Here is a 19,381-nt window from a genome sequence, read left to right on the forward strand (position 1 = left end):
ACAAGTCTCTGATTGCTAGACTGGAGCTGGAAAGGGTTGAATATTTTGATCCCTAAAGCAAATGAAACAACATGAATGTAAGGGAAGGTAGTATCCTAGTTTTAGAAAGCAAAGATTGATTTTTTTTTTCAAGCAAGTTAATGAAATCACTAGTTGAAGTGACTGCATTTGGAGCAAAACTTTTCTGCTGGAGACACAGGATACACCTACTTGCAGGAACCAGCCCTTGTTTAGGACAAATGGCTGTAACCTACAAATAAGCCAGTCTTGCTTACAAAGACAGGAAGAATGTGAGTGCTTTCCTGTGGTGGTATGCTTGCTGAGGTGCAGCAGCTATGTCTTCATCCTGCAGAAGCAGATGAACTTGGAAGGTAGAAGTGCTGCATAGCTGAGCTCCATGCACAATGCAAAACACAGTGCCAGGTGCTTGCAGGGCAGATGATGAACAAGGCAATGCAGTCTTGGAGATAAGCATAAGAAACTCTGTATAGAGTAGTGGTGAGACTCTTACTGTGTCCTTTTGTCTCTGCTTTCAGATGAGTGATAGAATTTTGATTTTTTTTTTCAAATTTGTCCTGCGGCTTCAGGATTAGAGTTACCTGGATTAACTGAGAGTCGTGTCTGTTTAATACAGAAAAATTATTATTTACTTTCAGCAAGAAGGATGTGCACCATGCTTTCAGGGTATGGAAAATTCTGTTCAAGAGCACTGCTGAAAAAGACCGAAGAATCATAATGCTGCTGTCAAAATAAATACTAAAGATCTCAAATGGGCCCAGGGAGGATCATGATTTTCCACGAAGTGCAAAGTCCTTCTCCTGGATCAGGAAAATCCCCAGTAGCAATACGGACTGGAGGAGGAAATAATTGAAAGCAGCCTTGCAAAGAAAAAGATCTATGTTGGTGGATGAAAAATTAGGCATGAGGTGACCATGTCCTGGGCAGCATCAGAAGTGTGGCCAGTAGGTCAAGGGAGGTGATTCTGCCCCTCTGCTCTGGTGAGACCCCACTTGGGGTGCTGTGTCCTGCTCTGGGGCCCTGACCATAAGGACAATGTAGAAATGTTAGAGCCGGTCCAGAGGAAACCACAAAGATGAGCAGAGGGCTGGGGCATGAGGACAGGCTGACAGGGTTTGGATTGCTCAGTCTGGAGAGGAAGTGGCTCCAGGAAGAGTTATTGTGGACTTTGAGTATATAAAAAGCACAGAGAGGGACTTTTACCAGGGCCTGTAGTGACAGATCAAGGGTTAGCAGTTTTAGACTGAAAGACCATAGCTTGGTATCCCATGCAAGTGAGAAATATTTCAGGATGAGGGTGATGAGACACTGTAGCAAATCACTCAGAGTTGTTGTAGATGCCCCATCCTCAGCCAGGTTGCATGGGGTCCTGCTCAATGTGAAAGATATCCCTGCTCAGGCTCGTGGGCTGGAACTAGATGGTCTTAGAAGATCCTTCCCAATCCAAAACATTCTGTGATTATATGTAAGAAGGATTAAGGAATATCCCCTACCTTGAATGCCATGTCTGTTCCTAATGATCACTGTTAATGGGAGTTTCTGAAAAAACTGAGGGATCTTGGAGGGGATTTGATGAGGTGATTGAGTGACTGAAGAGCCGCTTGATAGGCTGGAGCCTAGTGGGACTGCATGAGTCTTGTCAAAGAGAAGGTTTAAGCAAACTGTGATCTTTATTACACTGGAAACAGGGACAAGGTAGGGCTCCAAGGCAAAGGTGTTTTCTGGATGTTGCCATTAAATTCAGATGGGATGTGAGGCATGTACTTTTAGTGGTTACTGTGCTCAAAATGCAGGACTTGCCCAGACTGTGGGTGAGCTTTCCATAACAGTCATTTCAAATGAGTTTGGGCATGTGTGTACATTCAGGACCATAAAAGGAAAAATTAATGTAGGGCAGCCCTGTAGCCTCTATTGTGCAAGATGCCTGACTAGCTAATTAAGATAATTTTTCCTGGTCTTCTTGCCTATGAACACTATTATAGCTGTCAGTAGAGAAACAATAGAACAGCACTAATGATAGCTATTAGGGTAATAATTCTTGTTTAAAAATCACCCAGCTCTTTTCATAACGGTGTTATTTAGCAGATGCCATCTTTTTTGTTTAATTTTGAATATCTTTACAATTTAATTGTACTCTTCACTTTTTTAATGTACAAAGGAAAGACACTATTGATTAAAGCTATTGATTAATGAAGAACAATGTACATATGTATTTGTAATTGTTTATACATACTTTAACTTTTTGTTTTAGTTCAAAGGTTGATATTTTCCAGCTGTCTTCTTGGAATCTTTGCTGTTGTTCAGAAGAGAGCTAATTGAAGGAGGTCTGGGTGTATGGTCCTTGAATAAATGAGCTGCAACATTTTGTCAGTAATTTGACTTAATAATTGGACTTAAACACTTTATTTACTGATTTTTCTTAACATGGTAATAATATCAAGCATATTAGGATAAAACAGCATTGAAAATAAAGGAGAATCTGCATTCAGCTTAGGGTGATGTTTGGCAAAGAGTAGATGGGAAATTCATGTCTGCAAAGCAGGAATGTGCAAGTATAAAGTACGGTGTATCAAACACACAGCAAATAAATAATGTCCTAAGTTCCATCAGGTTTCTTATCAGTGACCATGTGCTATAATTTGAATGGATATGACATTATAGGGTCTTTCATTGATTTATCACTTTAAGTTGCTGCAACTGTTCCTTTCCTTTATATTTCTAAGTTGACTAATGAAGTTGCAAGAGGATTCTTGCTGATATTGAATTCCTCTGTCATCTTAAAGTATGCCCATCTGACAAGATGAAAATTATTCATAAGAATTTCAGTGGCTCTGAGATTCTGGGAGCTTGCAAATATTGTCATCCCTTTTTCATATGTAGTTCATAGTTGAACTTTGAAAGAAATTGCTTCTTAAATTATCTTTTGAGAACAAAAGTGCAATTTGTTCTTCTACCATGTAAGTTTTATGCTGGTTTTTCTGTAAGGCAGATGTCCCTTGGGAACATGTTTTGCATGCTTCATGCTGCGAGACTCAGAAAGCCAATGTTAGTTTAATTTGATAAACAGAATTTAAACGTTGCTTTTTAAATAACTTTTGGATACTTTCTTTAAATGGAATGTCTGAAAACTGATTGAAAATGGTCTATGATACCAAGCATAGGTTTGTTGTTTTCCAAATAAAATTCAATGAAAACAAAATATTTCTATTTACAAATTGATTCCAGCATCCTGTCTAAAATATCCTGGATAACTTTGACAAGGTATGATGTGCCTTAAAATCTGAAACAATCTTTTGACCAGGCTTTTTAAACATACCCAACTTTTAGCTTTTAAGATACTTGTAATTATTTGCATGTCAATAAAAATAGCCATTGCACTATTAAAAAAAACCCAGCAGAATTGTTCTTTTCTGCATTTATTTATTGACTATCTACTTAAATGTTCAAGACAATACTGCAGCAGTAATATTGTCTAGACAATATATTGGTTGTTTTGTCTCTAGTATCATCTGTTGTCAGAGAAAATGGTCTTTGTGTGGTAAGGGCTTGAAGTTGTATGGCTAGACGTTGTAACTCTAAATTTTAGAAATGGTCTCATGTATATGTATTATGTATTTCATCACATTAAACTGCTTTTGCAATTCTGATACTTTAGTTAGTCTCTCCCTTGTGATCTTGATTGTTGGAATAAAGAAAATTAATCCACCAGTGTTAGGTATTTTGCATTGTCTGCCTTTTCACCCTTTTTGAAAGTGAAAAATATGTTGACTTCACTCAAAATTTAGTATACATCTCAAAAACAAACTTTCTTTATGTAGAAGCTCTATTTGGCAGTTGGTAGGGGTTTTAAAAATTAACTATTTAACTTTGCCGTATTTTCTCTGCTCTGCTTTGGAAGTTAGAAACGGCTCCCTTTTGATGTGAGTCAGGTACCCCAGCTAGGCTCTGTGCCTGCTGCAGCTGGGTTTGGGGTTTTAGGTACTTTTCTGTTTGCTTGGGACTTTTTCCCATCCAGTAACTTCTTTCTTTTTGCTTTCCATTGTCTTGCACACAAGGTAGGCAGCTTTCAGCTGAAGTGGAGATTGCTTCTGTGGGCAGCTGGAAGATAAGGAGGTTGATGGTGGGAATGTGCTTATTCTGGTGTTGAGCATTTTGGATGAGGCAGCCTTGCGCTGATGTATCAGACTAAAAGTCAGGCTGCCACAGTTGCTCTTGCAAGATCTTAGTCCTGGCCCTGGCAGTGACACTCACCCCCTGTGGGTTTTCCTGAGCCTTGTCTAGATCAGAATGTTTCTGATGTTTAAGTCAGCATCAGTATAGTAATAACTACTTCTGTTTTCTTGGATAAGATTATTCTGACTTTAACCAGTAATCATAAAACAATTCAAGTGAAGACATACTAGAATGCAAATCCTGTGCAGATGTTGCATTAACATAATTACGTTAGTTTAAATTCATAAGTTGGGACATAGCTGTTGGAGTTTTCTTCAGGTAGCTGAGTCCTTAGTCTTTGAGTGGAATTTCTGAGCTACAGGTTGGTGGAGGTCAGAGCAGTCTGCCCTCATCCTGCATGTCTCGTGTTCCAAGGCATCCCGTGCTAATGGCTTTCCATAAAAAAAGAAAAGCCTTATTTTATGTCAGAGTCCAGACCCACAGTAAAGGGTAGAACTCCTGATTAGAGGCAAAGGCCACTATTGGAGGCAGAATAAACAAGGTAGATCTTCTTCGACTAGAAGTGTGTTAAAAATCACAGTAGGCTTGCTTTCCTCTACCTCTAGTCTGTCATTCTTGCCCACTTCCTAGTCTGATTGGAAGCACCACCTTTTCTTATATATAACATCTAGTCAAAGAAAACCTACTACCCTAAATAGTGTAGGTGAAACTCTGACTATAAATGAGCACGAATTTATGAATAAGTGTGTTTTGCAGAGCCAGCTGGGTATCATCCATGACATGGTCATTGTCTCCAGTATGCTCTTGAAGCCTTTGCCTGTCTCTAAATTGAAAGGCACTTTAGAGGTACACAAATCTGTATCTACAGATTCAGCTGTCCAGGTACATGGAAGTGGGAGGAGATCCTGCATGTGTTTGACCCAGATAAAAGGAAGAATGTAACAGATAAAAAATAAGAGAGTGTTCACATCTCTCCTTACTTTGCCTTACTGATAACCCTTAATTCCACTTTTGTTTTTAGTACTTTTCTTTGCCATAGTCAATTTTTCCTTCAACTTTGCAACCTAGCATCCTATGGGACCTTGCAGTTGGATTGCTAGGGCCTGTTGTGCACTGTTGTGAGGATTGTATTGCCTGCTGGGGCAGTTCCATCTCCTACCTGTTAGATCCAACAAGGACAATAAGTGTTTCTTCAATAGAGAAGCCTTTGTGTGGGACAATCCAAATTGGAGGACTGCAAATCCTTAGACTCCTGCATAGGTACAATGTTCAAAGTCTGATACATCTGGGTAAATCTCCCATCTCTAAGCCGTTCAAACCTCAGAGGAAACAAACTTCCATTGAACTTCTTCCATTGGAAAAAAAAAGTCAGGAAATCAGGGAAAGATGTGAAGGATTGAAGGTCCTTCTTCTTTTAGCAATTTCTGCTTTTACTTGTTTTTCAGGTAGCATTTTGAAATCTCTAGTTACTTCAGTATTCCTTTGTGATCTTGTAAGCCAGTTAACTGGTTCCTCCATTTGAAGGATCAGTATCAATCATTAATTTAAAGCAAATTCAAAATTCTGAGTCCTGTAAAAAACACAAACCAGAATAGCAATATGTAATATTTCCGATATCTTTTGACTCTGAAATGCAAAATGTTCACCTAAAAAGTATTTTTATACTCAGTTTTTTCTCTATACAGAATCCTGTTTGCTACAATGGGTTTGCTAGCTGTAGCTTTATTAGAAAACAATCTGGAGTCTGTTCTGTTGCTGTGAAATCAAAATCATTATCACAGCAGCCCCAGATTTTTTTGTTTAATATATTTCTGTAGTCACAATCAAAGAAGCACTAGGTCTGTACAACCATTAGGATTCAAAACTTCAGATTGCCTTAGTAATAAAGAGGATGGTTTTAAATATCTGTTTTAGTGTATGGGCAAGATGAGGTCTAATAGTACTGATTTGTAGTTGTTTTTTGGTGTAGAACTCCACAAAGGTGTATGGTAAACATTGAAATTCAAGTAACATGAATGCTTGCTTCAGTGGGGTTTTTTTAATGTTTCTTCCTTTATCTTCACTTTTTGTTCCTTATTCGATCGTTAATTGCAAGGTCATGTCAGTTGCACTTTAAATGCATAATAATGCAGACTCTCTAAGGCCTCATTACACTAATGTTGCTGCTAATTATAAAACTGAATACAGTAGAACATCATTCTTTGAAATGTCATGGATTGTTCATGGTAAAATAAGCAAACCCTGCAATTTATGACAGCTTATAAAAGATAAATTATATCCCATGATAAAAACAGTGTAATTTTTTAAAAGTGTATGTACTCTGCAAAGAACACAGGGTAATTCTTTAGTATACTGTCCTTTATAAACAAAGCAGGTTGTTTTGTAGACAAGAGAGCCCACTCTTGTTTTCATACCAAAACAGTGACCTGTTAAAAATGGACTGAATTAGCTGGATATTATTGTAGGGGCCAAAGACATCTTAGCCTCTTTACTAGTGGTTTTCAGTTTTTTCAGTCTGTGTCACATCTAATAAGTGATTTTTCAATACCACCAGCTGAAGCCAGCTGTTTGGCAGATGCTCTATGCTGTTTGTCCAGTGTACAAAAAGCCAGTATAGGTTCTGTGTCTCTGTTGACATGTGGAATCAGCTCTACACTTGTTTGAGCAAATAGACAGCTGCCAGCTAATGGATCCATTAGCAAACTTCCCACAGAATATCCTGTCTTTATCACTGCATGAAATTTTAATAACTTTTAATCATTACTTTAGTTGAAAGTTAAGAAGACCTTTTTGGAAGACCTTTTTGGAAGGCATTTGTTTCACAGAAGTGAAGGCATGTCTTTTTTTGACAGAAACAATTTCTTTTTTATGCTAACACTGAGAAGTGAAGCTACAGTAGCAGTGGAAATCTTCAATTTTTTTCATGTTTTTATTAGCCATTTGTGAATCTCAAATTATTTTTCTGTATTAGGTAGCATGGGGAGTTACTTTTTAGTTAGATGATTTTTCTGTGTATTTTAGGTGGGAAAATATTTGCAGTCTTGCCTTATCCTTCTGGAAAGAGACTTGATTTGCTTGTTCTAACTTACTCTTTGTAGTGAAAAATCACTTCTATGCTCTTTTTTAGCTGTATGGACACTTTCAGTAATCAGAAGTAATATAATCAAAATGTTGCAAACTGCCCTTCCCTTAGTGGTTTTCTTTTGCTATTCCTCTTAGTTATGGTACAGTACCTGGTTTATATGAGAGGTTAAAAAGAGAGGAAGTCCCTAGAGCATCTTTCCCTTTGTGGTGCCTTGAAACTGCTACATGTGACTGTCACTCCTGGCCTTACTCAAGATGAAGTCTCCAGAAGGCAACTGGGACATGCTGCATTGTAACACAAGAGCAAAATCAGAGAGGTATTCAGTTGGCCCCAAAAGGAAACAGCAGGGTTTTTTTTGATGTCTTTTGTTTTGGTTTGTTGTTTTGGTTTTTTGGAGTTTTTTTTAATAGTGATGGCTCTTCTTATCAAATGCATTACAGCAAGTGAAACAAACATGAGCCTCTTCCAGCCCTTTGGTTCATGGTTTTGGATGCTAACACCCAGCCCTCAAAACCTCTGTGCTGATGGGTGGAGTGTGGGGGAAAGGCAGTGCAGGGTTTAGAGGCATTTGCAGGCTGCTTTGCTCTAAGGCATGTGGCTGGAACACAGTCAGTTTATCCACCCGAGTTGAAATCCCTTCTTTCAATGAAAACTTTATCTAATCTTCCTTCATGCCAGTAGCAGACCTTCATTGAAGCACTCCTGGCAGTCCTGTGTCCCAAGGAACCAAGGAGTAACTTCTGTAACTATCAACTGGAAGGAGCAAAGACACATTAGATCAAGAGTAGGTTCTTTATGACACCCACCTCTCTGGGCTGGATGGACAAGGCTGCAGACACCCTGAGGGAATTTGTCAGTATGCTAAGATACAATGGCTTTAGAAGAAGAACTTGTTTTTCTTGGTCTGGTAGCTCACCCTTAAAGGAAAGCAGAAAAATGCCAACACAAAGACTTTACTGGCCACACTTTTCAATTGTTGTTGAACAAAGCTTTCCTCTCATCTGGCACTCTGCTGTAAAAAGGAGTTGGGAAAGTAAGGGGGCAGCATTGACTTTCTTGGAGCTCTCATCTTGTCAGAGTGTTTATTAAAGGTCTTCATTGTGTGAGGTGTTTGTAGGGTATTGAATGACAATTATCCTGTTGCTCTTTATATACTTCTCCAAAAAGCACAAATCCAGTGAGATGCTACTAAAATTTCATTTGGTTCCAAGTTCCTGGGGTACTCTCATTCTTCTGTTGATTTTTCCAGGCATCCTGTTAAGCTTCAACTGTCATTAACAATGATAATTTTAGTTTCTGTTTCTACTTGAGAACATTCTAACATAGGTTTGTTTTCAACTAGAAGGCAGAACAAGATGGCTGGACTTATAATCTATGCCTTTCTGAACATGGTTTCCTGATAGACCTCCAGCAAGCTGACTGCCACCCTCTCCCACCCAAAATGTGTGGGCACAGTGATCAGAATCAATAGAAAGAACAAGGTGCTGAAGTTACTCAAATAAATTGCCTCAGACACCAGTCTGGCATGAAACAATGATCTAATTAGTGGGAAGTCAGAGACTTGTGAATGAGATACCTTGGGCCAGCATTGCTTTAAATAGATTGACTTCTGCAGTGAAAATAGGAATTTCCCATCTGAATCTGTTTTAAAGAGTTCAGTGCATCGGATAGAGAGCTGTTAGCTTTTTATGACAAAAATGTATTCCTTAATATGTTTTTGCTGGCCAGGCAAAGGTTGGTAAAAATAGGTGTAAAGTTGTTTCACTTACATACATTTTTGATAACAAATGTAGTACCAGAATAATCAAATCCAGCATTGCACACCAGCTGCTTAGGGATTTTTTGTTCTTTATCCAGCAATTTATTATAAGACTAAACAGTACTAAGTCGTTGGGGGTTTTCCCCCACAGGATGGGCAGTCAGGGATTTTTTACTACTTGCTCTTGGTTTATATCATCTTCCCTCCCCTCATGCTTCTAACTTGTCTTCACAAACGCATATGGAGAATTTTACTGCAGTTTGCACCTATATTTTTTTGCTTTTGAAAGCTTGGGAGGTTGCTCAACTTTCTTTTGTGGGTATACAGTTATAAAAGTGTTTACATTTTTGTCTGCTTATTTCTGAGTGTCTTTCTCTTTGAAGTGCTGATTGAATCTCTACTGTTAATCTCTTTAACCCCTGAAAGAAGATTACCTTAACAGTGAAGTGGCTGGGGAGGGGAGAAGCAAGGGAGAAGCTGATGCTGTTTTTCTCGAATGAATTCAGGTCTTCAGTAAGGGCTTTTCTTTGTGACACACGGGTGATAGTAGTTACCAGCCATTTGATCAAATCAGCAATTCCTTGGGCAGGATCCAGCAGTTTTACTGGACTTGGTAAATTGTTTACTATCTATTTTTTTATTACTTTTTTTTTTTTTTAATCTTGAGGTCTTATCAGCCTGCTACAAGTTAGGCAAATGGCACAAGGACAGAAATACATTTGTGATGGACATTTGGACAGATGTCCGTGTGCTTCCCTTTTAATCTACTTGATTAACATTAGTAGTGTGCTGGACTTTTGAATTGTGTGCTCAACTTCCAGCCAAAGGCAAGGAATCAGTGCTATTAGAAAAGACATTTTTGTAAAGGTGGTAGGATTTTTATTCAATGCTAGCAGAAAACAGAATTCAAGTTTTTTTAAAAATAGTCAAGTAGGCCTCAGAGGAAGACAAGAATTCACAATAGGCAGCCACATGGCCAAAAGAAAATATTTGGGATTATAGTGTCTGTTTGCAGCAGTAGAGAAATTAAAAGGATGTGATTCTGGATGTTTGACTTCTATTGTGAATTTATAACTGGCTTTTCTACTGTGTATAGTAATGTGGTTTTTGTAAAGTATTTAGGCACATTGCATTCTTATTCACATATTTGAGCCTTGCTCTGTTAACATTTGCTCATAATTAATAAGTTGGCAATAATAGTATAAGAAGTAAAAATAATTGAAAAGGTGTGCTTTGTGATGATTCATTATTCTGTGGAAAACCTTAAATGTGATTTGTAAAAGGGCAGTTATTTGACTTTGTTGCTGCTTGTTTCTGCATCAGTAATTGTATTACATTGCAGTATTAGAGGCTGAAATGACAGGGTGAATATTATGTTTTTGAGCATTAAATTATATAGGGTGTTTCACTGTCTGTGGACCTTGTTCCTTCCAGGAACTCTGATTCATGGTTCTTGAGGAAATTACAGTATCTTTATTATTGTAACGGTTAGTTATACAGAGGGTGCTATTTTCTCTCAGTGTGACTGGATTACAGCAGTATTTGTTTAGTAAAATTTACTTCGTTCCATATTTTTATATCTAATAGTTAAAAAGGTAAGGAGGGATTGAGAAGGAAAAAAGAATTAGGCACATTGGGAGGTATATTTTGTTTCCCTAATTGTTAGTTAGAGTCCATAAAATTGTTTTTGTACTTTTCACAATATGTGGTTTTCATGCTTTCAATCTCCTGCTGTTTCTTTTTTTTTTTTGATTGATTCATTAGCAAATGTCGAGCAGTTGATTTCCTGTGTCTGTAGAGGTTTTACTTTTGTAGTTAAAGTAGATTTTTAAACCCCCTCCTGCAAATAACACAGGGGTTTTAATGCCAGACTAGTGCTGCATGTAATAGACACTGCTGTTTTCTTCCTGATTTGTTTCCTAAGTGGGTAAGCCAGAAAATGCCTGCTACCAGTTGTCACACCACCTGATAAATGGCAGGTGGTGACTTCTTAAGGCTCAGTCGGTGTTAATTGCTGGTGACAGGTCTCCTCTCTGATTCCCTTCAGCAGCAGGTAATAGGTGCCCCCACGGTGAAGAGCTCAGGCACTGTCTGCCTGTAGTGGGAGCTGCTGGCACTCCTGGGCCATCAATTGTCACCTGGCCAGGCACAGTTCTGGTTCTAAGTCCCTTAGGATATTGTAATTACTTTTGGGGTTTTTGCAATTTTAGTTACTCTAGAGCTTAACCCTGTCTTCTGGCTGTGAATATCTGAGGTTTGTTTGTGAGATGTATTTGGGGGGCTGGCAATGGATGAAAACTTCTCTATGTCTATAAAGATGTCAGCAGTTGGTCAAGACTTCATTGGCAGATGCTTAAAAAAGAAAGCAGGAATGCCCCATGCATTTTCTTTGTAAAATTGCTTGGATTTGCTTCCTATAATTGAGTCTGGATTTGTCACATCTGTTTCCCCCTCCACCCTGCTGTAGAAGACTCCAGTGTCTTTTCCTCATCTGTTGCCTGATTCTCCCTTTTTTCTTTGTTACTATTTACAGTCTGTCAAGTAACCAGGATGAAGAATAATCCAAATGTGCTGTTATTATGTGAAGTTGTAGGGGAAAATAATTAAGGCTTCCCTGGTAATAGTTTAGGTTTTATTGCAGAACACTTTTTCATCAGAGTTTACACTCTGCGTGGGGTTCAAAAGTAATCAATTCACATTTGGAATAACTTTTCGGGAATATCCTGTGTTAGCTATCCTAAGACCACATGAAGGTGAACTCCTTTTCTTTTTTTCCCTTTCATCCTCACAGAAGCAACGATGGGGTGCATTAAAAGCAAAGAAGGTAAAGGCCCAGCCATGAAATACAGAACTGAAAATGCTCCAGAACCTGTTATTTCCCATGTCAGTCATTATGGATCAGATTCCAGCCAAGCAACACAGTCACCGTCAATAAAGGGATCAGCAGTTAATTTTAATAGTCATTCCATGACTCCTTTTGGAGGGCCTTCAGGAATGACACCTTTTGGAGGAGCATCATCTTCATTTTCAGCTGTGCCAAGTACATATCCTAGTACTTTAACAGGTGAGTGTTACATAAAATGATTCTATTATTATTTAGTATTATATGCACAAAAAAATACTGTGACACCTTGCCACACAGAAATAAATTGCAAATTTAAAATAAATTACCTTTTAGAGATTCCTGATTTTCAGTATCTTTACTGCTCATGTAAAAATTCAGCCTGTATTCACTAGTGACTGGGGCATGAAAGTTGGGTGTTATGGCTTTTATTTTTGTGGAGACAGTTAAGATCACAAAACAGAGAAATTTAAGAGTTACTAAAGACAATAATAGGAATAGTTGATAAATTTACATTGGAAGTTGTAAGCTGTTGAAAGGATGTGTATGGGATAATGGCTTTAAACTTGGAGAGATGTACAAATGAAAAACACTTCAGATTCAGGAAATTGGTTTTTTAAACTGGTTTTAAGTCTGATTACTTTTAAGTTACATTAATACAACATTAAATGAATTTATAAAGCTAAACTGGATTTGCATTATATTCTATTATAATGCAAATTATATTCTATTATTCTATATTATATTTACTGTGGGAACAATGTGTGTGAAATGAAAGAGTGGAATTCCCATTTTTGGTGGTCATATGAAAACCAGAATGGAAAATGTATAGATAGAATTTGCAGTACACAGACAGCTTTTTGGCTGAGGTACAGCACATACAGCATTTTAAAGCAATATGCATATTTGATGTTATAAAGCCACTTAATATTAAAATCTTAAAATTTACAAAAATACTGATTCTGTCCATGTAACTAATTTCATCGTTTTGTTGGATATTTTTGAGAGGAAGCTGTGCTTTTTTTTTTTTTTTTGAGAGACACTAAAAAGGCAGACTGATTTATTCTAGAAGCTCTGTAGAGACACTTCAGAAAACAGTGTCTCTTCAGAAAACAGAAATAATTCCTTAATAGTCTATTTCGAATTTTCCCACAAACCTCTAATGCTGGCACAATTACAGTGCTGAACTGTTTGCATTGTTCTAGTGGCATTTAAAGTCTTTTAAAAACACAAGAAATCTGAGATCCATGAAAACACATTCTGACCTTGGCATTAAGCAATTCAGGAAACCAAGTATGAATTGTCAGGTAATGATCACCTCATGGTCCTTTTCTTGAGAGTACATTAAAAACCAAATAATTAAAATGAACATCTAGCCTGTATCGTTTATGAGTCAACTGTGAATCCCTCTTTTGGCTGAACATATGCAGAAATTAAATAAGGGCAGCATTTATTTATTTTCATTAGCTCTGCTGAGGAAAGTTTATTGTATTTCATTTCCCCCAAGAACCTTGGAATATTTCTTCTTACTAGATCTGGTTCTTTGGTGATGTAGGAATTTCCAGCAGTGCATGCAGGCACTCCTGGGCATAACCAGACATCAGGGATGTAGCCCCCCACTGGGTACCACAAATCCTTTGCTGCATATACCAGAAGGGATGTTCTCTTGACTGTTCCTGTTCCTGCTGGTTGTTAAGCATGTTGTATCTTGAACCAGAATCAACAAGAGAGATTTCTCATGAAAAGAGAGTCTGATATCTCATCAGTGTGAAATCAGTTATCAGCAGGCAGGCTGATTTGTGTGAACGCTTCCATTGTTTTGCAATTAGGCAAAATGATACTGCATATGAAATTATTCCTCCTTGTTCTGTAAAACCAGCCCATCCACAAAAAATATACATACATAAATGCATACATTCATAAACAGAATTGCACTAACAGTTATTTGGTATATTCAGTACTGCCTTTCAAATCAATCAAAATTGGGTGGTTTTGTGAGCAAATGAGATAGCCTTCATCTGCTGTAAGCTTTTTGTATTTGTGACCAATAAAACACTGGATCACATTCTGTCACCCTTTGTTTCACAAGAGAGGAGAATAGATGGGCTTGTCAAACAGGATGTAAATGTCAGTCATACTTATCCAGTTGATCAGTGATGAGTGACAAGAGGATGATATGGTTGTCATCATGGCCTGTAGTGAGGCTGAAAAGTTGAGCCATCTTTTATTCCTCTAGAGCAGAAAAGAAGAATAAATCTAAGTTAGTCACACTGCTCCTGTATTACACACTGTCTGTCTTCAGATACTCTGAATTCATAGAATATTGCTGAAAATCAAAATAGAAAAATGGATTACTGTTCCTGTCTTCCATGAAGCTGTGCTAGTGCTCTGTAATCCCCTTGCTGAACAAGAAGGTAAAGTCTTCTCTCCAAAACCAGTCATAGATTAGAGGATGGCATACTGACCTAATAAAAGGAAAATCTTTAAGGGAAGTCTTGTGGCTACAGATAGTTTGAGCAACTAAACTAGATCACCTCACAGTGGTTCACAAAGAAAACAGCTGCAAGAGATTTGAAATATCATTTGACAGTATCTTTGTTTAAATCAGTCTGTGCTGATGATGTTGTCTTCAATTATTTTTTTATTCTTTGCTATGAAGAAATAACATTTGTGACTGAGAATAAAAAGAGGTTTTATGGTAGCTGAAGTTTTTCAAGTTTCTTTATATGCAGTTAAAAACTCTTGCGATACTGTGACTTGAGGGTATTGATTGTGTTCATCTTCTGAAGAAAACTTTCTGGGGATGGCTTATTTCCATAACTCTTGCTTTCTGTTTGTGTGAATACTGTTTGTATCCTGACAATTTTCTTGCTCCACCTATCAGTTTGTGTCATCAAAATAATGTAGTAATATAGAGAAAAATTGGTATAATTGTTTTGATTTTTAACGTAAATTAGGAGCTGCTAACTTCTAAGGAATGTTTTCATTCATTTTGAGTTCATAAATCACACTTTAAAAAAAACCCTCAATTACTCTAACCTCCTGTGGGGATTTTGTTCTGTTTTTCCTAGCGGAACTGTAAATTCATTTCCAGCTGAGGCCTGCTGAGAGACTGTAACCACAGGAAGACTCCAAATCAAACTATTTTATGTGATTAGGCGCTCTTATGTCAGAAAGTACACATTGCAAAAGAATATTGCATATAGACACTTCCCATTGCATTATGTATTCTTCCTTTCTGATCATGATCATGCTAATTTTAAGACCTAAATTAGAAGCAACATGTTTCTCTTGGTGGGCTTTCATGTATATCCTGATATGTGCATGTGCACATTAGAGATGTAGTATTATATGTTTAAAAATATGTTACTGGTTGGACAATCATTAGGCTTCCTAAATGTTAATTAGACTAAGAAATAGCATTTCTAGGGCTTAAAAAGTCTTTCTGAATTGTCTATTTGCAGTTTTGTATTTTAACTTTCTCATGGTTATGGTACATGGTTCTTTATTTTTGCTAGTAGCTTGTACATCTCAAACAGCCTTTCCTCCTTTCCCTCTTCCTCTTTGCTGTCTTCCCAGTTTTATAGATTAAGTCTTTGAAGTATAGAAAAATGTTTTCTGTTGCTAAGTGTAGAAGCCTTCCTACCATCCACCTCTCTTACATCTGTCTTATTTAGGGGACATGTTCAACAGGCTGCACTATACCAGTAGTGGGATGAGAAAGCAGATTCCTTAGGGTTGGTGGAGTGCAGCTGTTCCTCATGTGACCTGTCTTGGTCCTTGTTCTCTGGAGTAATGCACTGATGGATCATCCTCAGCAAGGGTCTGCTTCACAAATGAAGAGACTTGGTGGCATCAAAAAAATCATCAGTGCTAAAGCAGAGGAATGTCTTTGTCCCCAAAAGAATACTTTAATTTCTGGTTCAGTTCCTTGGGTAGGTCTTGATGTGTAACGTCAAAAAGTTGGGAATGCATCAGTTATTTATAGCTAAGTGCAGCAGGAATTTTCACCTCTGTGAAAATTCGTGGCTGATGGCTCACTATTGTGGTGGTGTAGGTTCTTCCAGAATTGCATTTCTCAACAAGAAGAAAGCTTAATAAAGAAGCCAAGGGTTTGGGTTTTTTACTGATGATGCGTCATGCAGGTTTCTGTATATAAGTGCTGTAATTATTAATGTGGTTCCAGTGATGTGTCTAGTGGCCTTTTGTGGTGTGGAAGCATATTTTCAGAATGTCTGTTTATAGGCATAGCTCTCTCCTAAGAAGTTAGCAGGTTATTGATCTGTCTTCCAGAATGAGATGCAACCCAGAGTGTTCAGTTGCTTCCAAATCAAAACTGATTTATTGTTTCATGGACAAGTCCTTAAATCAAGTGTTGCAACATTACTGCTATATTATACAGGATTTTTTTTCTTTTTCCTAAGGTGGTGTTACTGTATTTGTGGCCTTATATGATTATGAAGCTAGAACTACAGATGACCTTTCATTTAAGAAAGGTGAACGGTTCCAGATAATAAATAACACGTAAGTGTTCTCATTCACAGACCTCACTGGGTTGTTTGAAATAATTAGATCCTTAGTTCTTTTGCAAATCCACGTATCCTATTTCAACAAAGGATAATTTTTTTTTAAAATACGTTCAATATTCAACAAGCATGGGGTTAAAATATATAATACTGCTAATACCATAACTTTTCAGGTTGAGATCAGGGTTTGGGTGCAGGTGTAGAACTGTAGCAGCAAGGCACAGCTACCCCCTTTGGGGCAGCAAAGGTGGGGACAGGCACTGCTCCATCCCAGGCTCTGCACCTGGAGTTACTCTCTGATCTGGAGAGGCAAATGAAGACTAGATAACTCAGAAATTTACTTACACATCTCTGCCATAAAGCATTCTGGTTTTACATTAAAAAGAAAAGCCCCAAATCTTTAAAATATTAAATTCCGCTAAGGGGCATTTGTGTTGCTCACAACACAAGATGTATGTAGGTGCAGCACAAACTATTTGAGATGCCCTCATAATTAAAATAACACGTTACCTAAATCTACCTGTCTTTCTATGTGCTATGGGATTATGTGTTGTGTTTATATGTGGAAGAAGTAATGATGTTTCATTGCAGGGAAGGAGACTGGTGGGAAGCAAGATCCATTGCTACGGGAAAGACAGGCTACATCCCAAGCAATTATGTAGCTCCTGCAGACTCCATTCAAGCAGAAGAGTAAGACACTGTATCCTGTCAATTTTACACACTTCCTACTCTGTGGTGATACTGATTTTGAAAGTCATTATATGTAACATGTAAGGGTAAAGTAGGAGAATACTGTTAATGAAAGGATAGCAGTGCTACTTAGATTATGTCAAAGGTGTAATTATTAGTAAGCATGGGGCGGACACTCACGCAGATGTTTTCTGACTGCTTGCTACATGCAGGGCTAAAGGGGAAAGGATGGGAGAATTCAATAATGATAAAAATTGGAGGGCATGCCTTGTGTATCATATAAAGCAAAAATTTTTGGGTTTTAGCTAAAGAGTTCACACACCATCAATTCTAGGTTTTTATCCCTATTTTTGCTTGCCAAACCCTGAGTCAAGGTCAGCTATATACTTGATATTACCTTACCTTACATTCTAAAAAAGCATTTGTGTGCAAATTATTGTTAATCTATTAATCTGTAATAACTTTTTGGTGACAGAATTGTTTGATATGCTAAGGACTGCTATGAATTTGGAAAATTATACTTGCTTGTGTACCAGTACTTCCTACATTTATTTACTAACATCCTGGAGTGGTTAGACAATCACATAAAATGACTGTGGATCCTGTAGGTTGGAGTAGAGTTTTAGGTTATCCTTGTTCCAAGGGATTGTATTTGTTGTACTAGAAATATAAAGCTGCACAGCTCTTGTTTCAGTGATACTGCCAATCAGCAATTCACTGATATGTGATCTGTGCACTTCTCTGTTTGTTACTGCATGTCTGGGAATAGTGCCTGATTTTCAAGATGTTTGCTAAATCTCAAGCTGAGACTTTAGCATGTTGCTGCTGCTGCTGCTCTCACTTAGCTCTGTGCTAGTAAAAAATGATTGCATCAAAGATGCTCTGTTATTTTACACTCTTGAGTTTCATCTGGTTTTAAAATTATTAACTTTTGTTTCTTTTTTGGGGGAAAAAAAGTCAAAGATTTCTTTTTTTTAGAACTATGCAGTAAAAGCTTAGGCTATTACAACTACAGCAGTGGTGGTAAAATGGAAATGATAGCCTTTTACAAAGAAAGCATAGCTCCTAAACACTGGCCAGAACAAAGTGGTGGGATTTGTCATAGGTTTATGTGATGACTAGAGGTGAGAGTAAAGGGTGATAAATGAGGAACCTTCTAAAAACTGTTTATTTCTAAAAACCAGTGCTAATTTTATGAAATATCCCCACAGCATTTGGAATACCGCTCATTTGCTTTAGAGTTTGTTAGCCCTGTGCTTTGATATAGTTTGTAGATTTTGTGCAGTGACTGCAATTAGAGATAAAAGTGCAAATGTCATACAGAGCCCCAAGTTGCTAAGAGTTTGTCTGTGGCCTTTTCTGAGCCTGGAGGTATTTATAGCAGAAACTGCTTTTGACAGGATCCATATTGTGTGCTTTTTTTTAATGACACTATAATATAAATGTTTAATTGTCTCTAAAAAAGAAAGCAATTAAACCCAGCTATTATTTTATAGGCAGTGAAATAAAACAGCACTTTACAATATAGTTTGTAAATTGTTGTAGTCTGAGGAAGAGGCATTTTTATGTGAAGTTACGAACTAGGTTCAAGTTTGCTTCTGTAAGATTTTAGGTTACATCCAAATTGTCTCCAGTGTGTATACCGTCATATCCATTTCTAACTTTGCACATCTCCTTCAACACTCAAACTTCACATACAACAAAATGTAAGAATAAGTTTCAAATTCCCCTGTGATTGCACAGGCCGTTCTGTTCATGGCCAACAAAGTGATCCCTCTTTATCTACATTTTTTCCCCAGAAAATATTTCACCCACAAAGCCATTGTTTTGCAGCAGTTTCCAGTACTACTTTTCCCGTCACTCATGAAGCCAAATTAGCTTGACGATAAGATAGTGACAGACAAAAATGTTTGAAATTTACACTTTACATTATTTGTAACTTCTGAGGCATTTAATAAAAACAGATATAGTTAGAAATACATATAAACACATCCAAAGTCTGAGGACTTATGGGAAGATGGACCTTAAAATTATCACTGGCTCAGGACAGCACTGTGTGCAGGATGTTAATCAGGATGGGCACGCTGCGGGAGTATAGAACAAAAAACTCCTTATGTGAAAGAGCTGAAGGCAAGAAAAAATGCAAGTCTTCTAAAACATCTGTGTTCTTTTTGGTATCAGAATAATTCAGCAATTTGTAATGTTACTCACAAAAAAATAAATGAGATCTACCATAGGGTTGTTGCGACATGATCAGTAGAAAAAAGGGCTCTCTCTACTGAGGTAGA

General features: G+C 37.5%; 1 protein-coding gene across 1 annotated transcript in view; it reads left to right on the top strand.

The window, feature by feature from the left end:
* The window catches only part of YES1 (YES proto-oncogene 1, Src family tyrosine kinase), a 49,566-nt gene that overhangs the window by 21,710 nt on the left and 8,475 nt on the right, over nt 1-19,381 (top strand). Inside the window, exons 2-4 of the mRNA XM_058820765.1 lie at nt 11,827-12,099; nt 16,302-16,401; nt 16,995-17,093. Of these exons, the coding sequence (XP_058676748.1) occupies nt 11,835-12,099; nt 16,302-16,401; nt 16,995-17,093 (464 nt within the window). The 5' untranslated portion in view covers nt 11,827-11,834. The remainder of the gene's footprint in view (nt 1-11,826; nt 12,100-16,301; nt 16,402-16,994; nt 17,094-19,381) is intronic.

Source organism: Ammospiza caudacuta, chromosome 1 (genome assembly GCF_027887145.1).
Source record: "Ammospiza caudacuta isolate bAmmCau1 chromosome 1, bAmmCau1.pri, whole genome shotgun sequence".
Classification (NCBI taxonomy): Eukaryota; Metazoa; Chordata; class Aves; order Passeriformes; family Passerellidae; genus Ammospiza; species Ammospiza caudacuta.